The sequence below is a fragment of the Epinephelus moara genome, chromosome 20 (assembly GCF_006386435.1).
Source record: "Epinephelus moara isolate mb chromosome 20, YSFRI_EMoa_1.0, whole genome shotgun sequence".
NCBI classification, from domain to species: domain Eukaryota; kingdom Metazoa; phylum Chordata; class Actinopteri; order Perciformes; family Serranidae; genus Epinephelus; species Epinephelus moara.
In genome coordinates this window covers 40,408,434-40,417,186 of record NC_065525.1, presented here as the reverse complement: position 1 = coordinate 40,417,186, position 8,753 = coordinate 40,408,434, and the positions used below count along the sequence as shown (strand labels likewise).

Sequence of the window (8,753 nt, the reverse complement as noted above, 5' to 3'; positions counted from 1 at the left end):
GTTCTTTACTTGTCAGGGGAGGAGGGTGGCTGGTTGATTTTTATTTTATTTATTTATTTTATTTTGATCCCCCCTATGTTAATCACTTATTGATGCTGTTTTTGAAGTATGAATAAGTCAATAAGTAATTTATTCCATTGAAATATCATTGATGTATTATAGAAAAGTGATTTATCTTTTTATAAATGACAAAAGGCACATCTGCCTCATTTTGCCGTGGTATCCTGATACTACTCAGAACCGTGATACTTTCACTGGTATGCACAGATCTGAGATAAAGGTGAAGCCCACAGGCCAAACCTCTGAAGCCTCTGGGCCCTCTGAGCCCTCACACAGGTTTACATGTGTTTGAATATCTAAATATACACAGGCACTACATACTGTGTGTGTCACTGCAGAGCCTTCAGACATGCTGAAGTGTAACTGTGTTGTGGGCTCAGTGTTTGGTTGTGTGTGTGGTTGTGTGTTTGGTTGTGTGTTTGGTTGTGTGTACTTTGGCTCTCTGACAGAAAAGAAAACAGGAAATTCCAAACCAACAGAGCTTCAAATGTGAAACTTTCTCATCGACTGCCGGCCTTCTTCTCTTACTCTCACAAGAGTTTTAGACCTGATCAGAAAACTGTTTAGTCAGAAAATAGTCACAGCATTGGGCCAAATGTAAAAAGTGTTAAATGCAACGTCTATATTTCAGATGCAGGCCACAACAGAAACAGAAAAATAACTGTTTTACTGTGACACTTCTATAGTCCAGATCAGACCAAAGGTTCACACCGATCTGAAAGTGTCAGCGATGTGAACTGGCCAGTCTGAGCTCGACTCAAGTCGGCTGATGATGTCACCTGACACTCAGCTGGTCAATCGCTGGCAGTTGGTTTTATAACGTAAAGCACGTCACCTTCATCACTACGACAAATACATCTGTAGCCAGTATCTCACTATCACTATCCTCATTCAGATTTTAAGAAGCTACAAATTATATTCAGCCACAAAATAAATCTGAAAAGCTGCAAATCAGAACGGAAGTACAGAGAGCTGTTGACTAGAGATGATACACCGTCTCATGGTGGTCACTTCCTGTGAACGTTACAGATCAGAAGTACAGAGAGTTGTTGACTAGAGATGATACACCGCCTCATGGTGGTCACTTCCTGTCAGCGTTACAGATCAGAAGTACAGAGAGTTGTTGACTAGAGATGATACACCGTCTCATGGTGGTCACTTCCTGTCAGCGTTACAGACCAGAAGAACAGAGAGTTGTTGGAACGGGCTTCCAAAACTGTTTCGAGTCTTTATGAGTGGATTCTGCAAGAGTGTCAAACGCTGGAGTTTCTTTTGAAACACACAACAAGAAAAAACACCTTTTTTTAAAGTCTTTGAAAGTGTAGCAGACTTCAATCGATGCACATCTTACATGTTTGTTTAAATATAATTATACAACAGGCAATCTGATTGGTCGAGAGACAGTAAAACCGTGATGATGTTGGAGTACAACATCACGGTTATTTCACTCTGTATGTATCACTCCGCCTCACAGCTGATTGCAATCAACAATCAAATCAAAACTGATGGTTAGTGTCAGTTAGGTCAGCAGTTGCGTTGTAGGCTAATTAATTCATCCACTGTCAAACAGCCAAAAATATGGATTTATTTCCTAAAATAAGTTTTGAATTGAACTATGAATGGTCATCAGAGGAAGATGAGGGAGAGGAGAAGCTGAATCCGTCTGAGCACACATCCAGGTTTGTCAGTGTTTCATCAGCGGAGCTCAATGACTTGGAGAAAAGCAACATACTGTCAGATCAGACGGCAGAGTCGGCTGTGCCTGTGAAGCGACAGTCCACCATGCAGTCACCAGAGACTTATTTCACCGGCTGCACAATTAATGGAAACGTGCAGATAAATGTGTATAAAGAGTAAGTGACTGGCGCACCATGTCTGCGTTACATAGCAACGGTGACAGCGGAGTCCTGAGGGAACTATTTTTGTTGGCGCAAGACAAATAAAATGCTTAAATTATCTATTTTGTCCTCATTTTTCAACATTTCTTAATCAGCCTTGCTTATTTAACTGTTGAACTGTTGTATAAAAGCAATATCACACTCGAGCTCGTGATGTTGCGGCCTCGTGCCTACGACCGAATCACAGCCGTGACGATATCACAGTTCAACATCACTCCCTCTCATGTGATATTGCTTAAATGTTTCCTCCTCGAGTTTTATCACAAAACAAAATTCTTTTTTTCACGTTACGTGAATGGATTGAGTCATCATGATGATCAGATGATTTCCTGTCTCAAGTGCTCTTGATTAGAGCTGCAAACATTTATTGATTAGTAGTGAAATATTAGATTTATTGCCCAATAATTTGTTCTGATTAATCAGTTTTTTTTGGGAAGAAAAAAAAGAGAAATTCTCTAGCCCCTTTTACACTGCCAGATTTTTCGTGAATGTTGGGCCTTTTTGCCGGCAAGCTGCGAGTGTTTAGACACACAGAGCCGGATTAGCGAGTTGATCCGAGGTGCCCAATTTTCCGCCTCGTAGGGTAGTCATATTGGCAGAACCTTTTTGGTTTTAAAAGACCGAGGCGGCCTTCCGCCACGGGAGGAGCTGTTGATGACTTGTGGGAGGAGGTGTTGATGATGCCGCACGTGCGACCCACTGGTGGTGGATAAACAGGAAACAGCTGATAGCAGGAATTAGCGAGCAGCTAGTAGCAAGAGGGAAACACAAACCTGACAGACACTGTAAAGATGAGCAACTGGGGAGACAAGGAATTGCGCGCCCTCCTTGCCCTCGCAAACGAAGAGGCCATTAACCGTCAGGTGACGGGGACGGTGAAGGACGGGCCGACTTACGAGAGAATCGCCGCCTGACCAGCCACGGCTTCCCTCCCACGTCACTGTTTACGTCACACGCTGAGCTACACGTTTTGTTACTTGCTCACGCCCCCCATTGCCCCGAAAAAGGCGCATTCTGTATAAACAAAAGTAGGCTGGCGGCATTTTGCTGCACTCCCCGATTTTGTTTTTATACTGCCAATGGTGAAAGAAGACTGATTGGGCTTTCCTGCAAATTTGCACAATTCCTGTTTAAAAAGGGCTAATGTGTCTTCAGCTTCTTATATGTGAATATTTTCTGGTGTCTCTTCTATGACAGTAAACTGAATATCTTTGGGTTGTAGACAAAACATCTGAAGATGTCATCCTGGGTTTTAGGAAAAACTTACTGACATTATTTTACAATTTTCTGACGTTTTGAGACAAAACAACTCTTCCATAAATCAATCAATCAACAATAAAAATAATAATAATAGATAATTGATATTTTGATGCACATCGATTGGCCGTTACTCCTGATTTTGACTCACTGAGAACGATGTGTGTGTGTGTGTGTGTGTGTGTGTGTGTGTGTGTGTGTGTGTGATGAGACCTGAGCTGTACATTTAATCTCCTTTAACTCCACTGACCTCTCTCAGCAGGTCGGTCATCACAAACTCATGTTGCTGTGTGAAGCCTCAGATTTATGCCACCTTAACACTGAACACATCTCACTTCATACCTGCACAAAATAAATCTGTTATTCTTACAACACTCGGCTGCCTTCTCCTCCTCCTCCTCCTCCTCCCTTTAGTGTGTTTCTCAGACGTGATCTACATCAGGTGCAGATGATTCAACACCTCTCTGAAACTGATCTCAGGTCTGAGAGATGTTTCGTTCCACTGAGGGTTTGAACTTCCTGTGAAGCCAAAATGTGACCCTGGGGTTTCTTTTATTAGTGCTCATGGCCATCGGCACACTGTCAACACCTCAGCGGAGCAGCTGTTGAATGTTAAAAAATATTTGTCTTGATAATGAGGTTCTCAGATTTTAATCTTGTGGCAAAATACACTAACAAACAAAAGCCAGTAAAGTAGTTGATCCTGAGGTGGTGCAGGACTTCTGATCCTCTGCTGAAAATGACAACAGAAATAGTGCTGATTTCACATCTCTGCAATTCAAATTAATTGCCAGTTGTCCACCTGGAAGTGACTGTATGTCAACACACTGAACCACCTTGGTGCTTCTTCTTTACCACGTTACTTTGAGCTGGTAGATGTCAGGTCTACAGAGGATTCACCTCTGACTTGTTCTTCCACCATTAATCTGAGGATTAATCCACAGTCCATTAAAGCTCTGTTTCTCTCATCACAGATCAAAATGAAGAGACGGGACACGCCCCTCTGTAAACAGCAGTCGGTGCCCTGCTTTGGGAGCGGTGAGTCATTAAACACACCAGTGGAGTAGAAACATTAAACACACACACACGTTCACACAGAATAGCAAACTAACTGTGGTCTCAGAAATTCAAACACCTCCTAATCCCACTTATTAAAAAAGGATTAAACTGAACAACCCTGCTGATCCTTCTGGTTCCACTGACTTAACTGAGCAGGAAACATCTCAAGTGTCACCAGACAGCAACATGTTGTATAGAGCTACAACGAGTTTGAGTTTTTAATCAATATATTAAAAACAAGATGATGTTTCACTGTCAGTTCAGATCAAGGATTGACGATGAGATGAAACTGTTTAAGAAAAGTGTCAGCGGTGTGAACTGACCAGTCTGAGCTCGACTCAAGCCGGCTGATGATGTCACCGGACACTCAGCTGGTTAGTCCATAACTGACCTCTCTGCTCTTCAAATGCTCGGTCAGACGATGACACTGTACTTGACTCTGTCACGTGGGAAAAGATAAGACTTTTTCTAATGTACTTTACCAGAGTTTTAACTTCACCTTTGAGCCACAGTATCTCACCCCCCTCACTACCCCGTCTCACAGACAACCAGCGCTCACACGTTAGCAGCCAGTTGTGACATACCAGCTTGGATTAGCAGCCCTGTTGCCATGACGCTCTCAACACCCTAAAATAGAGATAGAGAGGGACACTCAAGACCGCAACAACCAGCAGCTGCATTATACATACAAGCACCGAGCTCATAAACAGCAGAGCGAAGCCTGGCCGAGGCAGTCACAGAGAAAAGCCAGAGGAGAAGCATCGTAGATCTCAGACAGACAGACACCAGAGCTGAGAGCTGACAGTCACTGTACAGTGTTCTCTGAGACACAACTACGAGTGGCAGACATATGACAGACAGTGGAGACAAAGATAAGAGATAGAAGAAGCAGACACATGACAGCTGAGACACTTGACTCAACAGGCAGACACTGAAGCAGAGCCAAACATGGCCAAACTCACAGCAGAAGGTAAGAGACAGAATCTGGAGCTGTGCACTGACACGGAGTGTGATGACAATGACCAGGTATCAACAGGTTCATTCAATGTGTGCGCTCTGAGATCTGATAGACGGCTCACTTTTTGAATACGAGCACAACAGTTTTAAGACAAAAGTCACAACTGAAACAAAGTTCATACACTATAAACATGAGTGTTGTGAATTACTGAAGGATTTTATTGATGTAGACATTTTACGGACATTTAAGGCTTTATGACAGGTTGATTAAAACCTCTCTAACTCCGCTCGGACGCCCACGTCCACGCTCCCTCCTTCCTCTGTTAAATGGTATCTCCCAGGCACACTACGTCATCAAACCATGTGATGTTTGGTATTACCGGATTCAGGAAGCTCTCGACTTTTCAAAAATGACATCGTTTTTCTTTTATTCCTTATGTATTTCGCACCAGAGCAGCCTAAACACACAAAGTCCAAAATCGCGATGAGTGGTGACAAGTCATGTCATGCCGTTTTTCGAGGGGAAAAGTTAAAGGATTACTCGCGATCTTAAGCGGAGCTGCGAGTGGAGACTTAGATCTTTTATAAAAGCTAACAGTCTCACTCCTACCACTATTTTTGGCTGAGATATACCGTCTAGAAAGTGGGATCATAACTTTCACGTTTCATATGGCTTTATTTGGTGATATTTTATGGTGTTTCTGTGTCATAAACAACATCAGCTATCATAATCACACCTGATTTCAATAAGGTACAATGTTTGAAGCTGGCTGAGTGTTGTTTGATCACTGATAGTTCTGTTTTGAAGCCGAGAGACCGACTGGATCTTTTCATGGAAAAAACACTGTAGAATGGTCATACTTTGAGCAACCTTCTTCAAATTTGAAATGAGTGTTCTTTGATAGTGTGCCTACAGCCCCACAGTGTCATTTACCTGCTCATATGAAGCCACAGACAGTTATTCATCCTGAAAATCATTTTTTATTTTATTTTAGGCAAAATCTTCAATTTTTTACTGACTTCAGAGGCATTACTCTGTCTCTGTATCACCTAGAGTGTTTCTGACACTTTCACAAGAAACTTCAGAGAGTTTACTTTCTGGCAAGACCTCATGCATGCATGTAGTCAGAGCGGTTCAGAGGCTACAGTCATTTTTATTTGGGTATGTCATTTTAGGCGTTTTCACTACAAAATGGGGGTGGAGTGCAAGAAGTTAAAACAAAACACATTTTTTAAGTGTCAAATGTAAAGATGTCAACAGTTAACCATTCATCACTTCACAGTCGAGAATATTTTTGAGCGGTTGCACGTGTTGGTGTTAAATTGTTTTTGCTGCTCTTCAGTTTCCTGCACTGCGCACCAACAAGATCGTGAATTTGTAAACGGCCCGCCTTACTCTGACTCTGATTGGCTTACCCTGACATTCTTTACCCTAACCCTAACCAAGCCCACTCCTCTTGCCTAAACTTAATCAATCCAGCCAACAAAGGCAAAGAATACTAGCCAATCATAGGGAGAACAAGGCGGATAATTTCATCACTATCACAAGATTCACTAATCGGAGGGAGGAGGGCGGCCACCATGTCGTCACAGCAATGCCGTCTTGCTACATAGACGGTTTTACCAGCAGTAATCCCTGAATGAGCGGTGCTGCTCGCAACAGACAACAACAGTCAAAAACAGTCCCTTAGTTATTGGTCAGTGGCTGTCAGATTACTCCGCAGGAAATGTCAGTTGCTGTTCAAAAACACTATCGCTACCAAAAGTGACACCTGATTCACTTCTTTGTGAAAAAACCTTTGTCTGTTTGGCGTTTCGTCTCACTACAATTGTGTTTTTTTCTGTGCTGTGTGCGTGATTTTCGTCGCTTCCTCTTAAATGTGTGCTGCTTCGGGCTGGCACCTGGTCACTTCCTTTTGATAAAGTCCCGACCTCACCTGTGTGCTGGGTGTAGGAACATCCCAAACACAGCAAATGAGATGAAACTAAGACACAGCGTCAGAGAGCAGAGTCTCTGCAGATAAATCCACCACACACACACACACACTGACAGAGGGTCAGAGTGATGACTGCAGGGATTAGTGCTGTATGAGTCTGTACATTGTTCCTGCATGTACACCTTTAAAAAGACCCTCCCGTCATACCCAGGCTGCTTTTTGTGGGTCAGGTTACTGTGTCGGTGGATATAGGTCAAGGTCATCCTAGAGGCTGCTCAGCTGTTCCAGCGGGGAGAGCGTACATATGCTGAGAGGCTCGTCAGCAATGCCGGCCTCCAAAATGTGCTGGCCAAGGAACAGACTGAAAAAATTGTGCAGATGAGTGGGCAGACGTTAATGGTGTCATCTGGAAACCTGCCAAGGTGGTTCAGAGTTTTCAGACAGATAGAGTTCCATCTAACCCACTTTGGATGCAGCGGACCAGTATGCAATCTGATCCAACAGTACTGCAAATCCTGTCCTGTGCTTGTTGATCTGGATTCCTCCACGTGGGGGGACTGATGCTGGAGCTGGCTCAGTGACTACACTGGCTGCAGCTTTAATATTAATAGTAACAGTGATGAAATGGTGATAGAACAGCCAAATATCTTCACTACAGATGGGTTGTTGGACAGCAACAGTAGTTCTTCACACCGAGGGGATTACGCAAGCTGGAAAATTTATTTAAAAAACAACTCTGCTGTCTGGATGAAAATATGAATTCACAGGGTCTCAGGTTTAAAAATAGAACCGAGTCTCTGCCGTCGGTATGTACGAGAATCAGGTCAATACAAATAAACATTTCTGTTTCCCACCCAGAAGGTCAAGAGAACCAAACTGTGGGAATGCTGATAAGTGCAGTTGAACAGCAGAGGGTCAGACGCTCTTTACCATTTACAGTCAAATCCGAACTACGACAGTCCTCATCTAAAGAGTCTTTGGGAATGTTTACGTAGAGTTGGTCTGATTTACAGTTTCTGCAACAACGTTGCCTCAGAAATTAAGATGTAAAGAAGGTCCCCACACATTTTCATAGACTAAACTTCAAAACCTTTCCAGGACTTTTCAAGGACCTCTAATAACTTTTTTTTGTGCCCTACTTGCTGGCGTTTTTCAAACTCATCAGACTCAAACTCTACTCAGACATATCTTCAGCTCAGAGGCAAACATGGAGGGAGAGACAGAACGCAGGGAGAAAACCAACCAGTCTCACTCCGAAGTCCGCGAAAACTGGCGCTTGGTCAATGACTTCCTGCGTCACACACCAACGAAAAAAGCCGTCCTTTCTAGGGCTGTAGTCAACCAAAGAAAATCTTGGTCGACTAAAGTCGCACATAATCTTCAACTAATCGATTAGTCGTGGGGGAAAAAAAAAAATTGCACGATATTTTTACTTCTGCGGTGGTGTGTCTGTGTCACTCTGCAGTTACACCTCCAAAACACTAGTAGGCGGTGGAGGACTGTGTTAAGTGCTGTAAAGTTTAATTCAAATCAAACTTTATTTATATAGTTGATTCAAAACACACATTAAACACACATTAAACAT

At 42.9% G+C, this 8,753-nt stretch overlaps 1 protein-coding gene across 2 annotated transcripts in view; it reads left to right on the top strand.

Moving 5' to 3' along the window:
- The window catches only part of ampd3b (adenosine monophosphate deaminase 3b), a 32,725-nt gene that overhangs the window by 8,658 nt on the left and 15,314 nt on the right, over nt 1–8,753 (top strand). The window contains exon 2 of one of the 2 annotated variants that reach the window (XM_050073819.1): nt 4,190–4,253. In XM_050073819.1, coding sequence (XP_049929776.1) covers nt 4,190–4,253 — 64 coding nt within the window. Of the gene's footprint in view, nt 1–4,189; nt 4,254–5,009; nt 5,245–8,753 lie in introns of those variants that run through there. The other variant, XM_050073820.1, reaches the window with a different exon arrangement.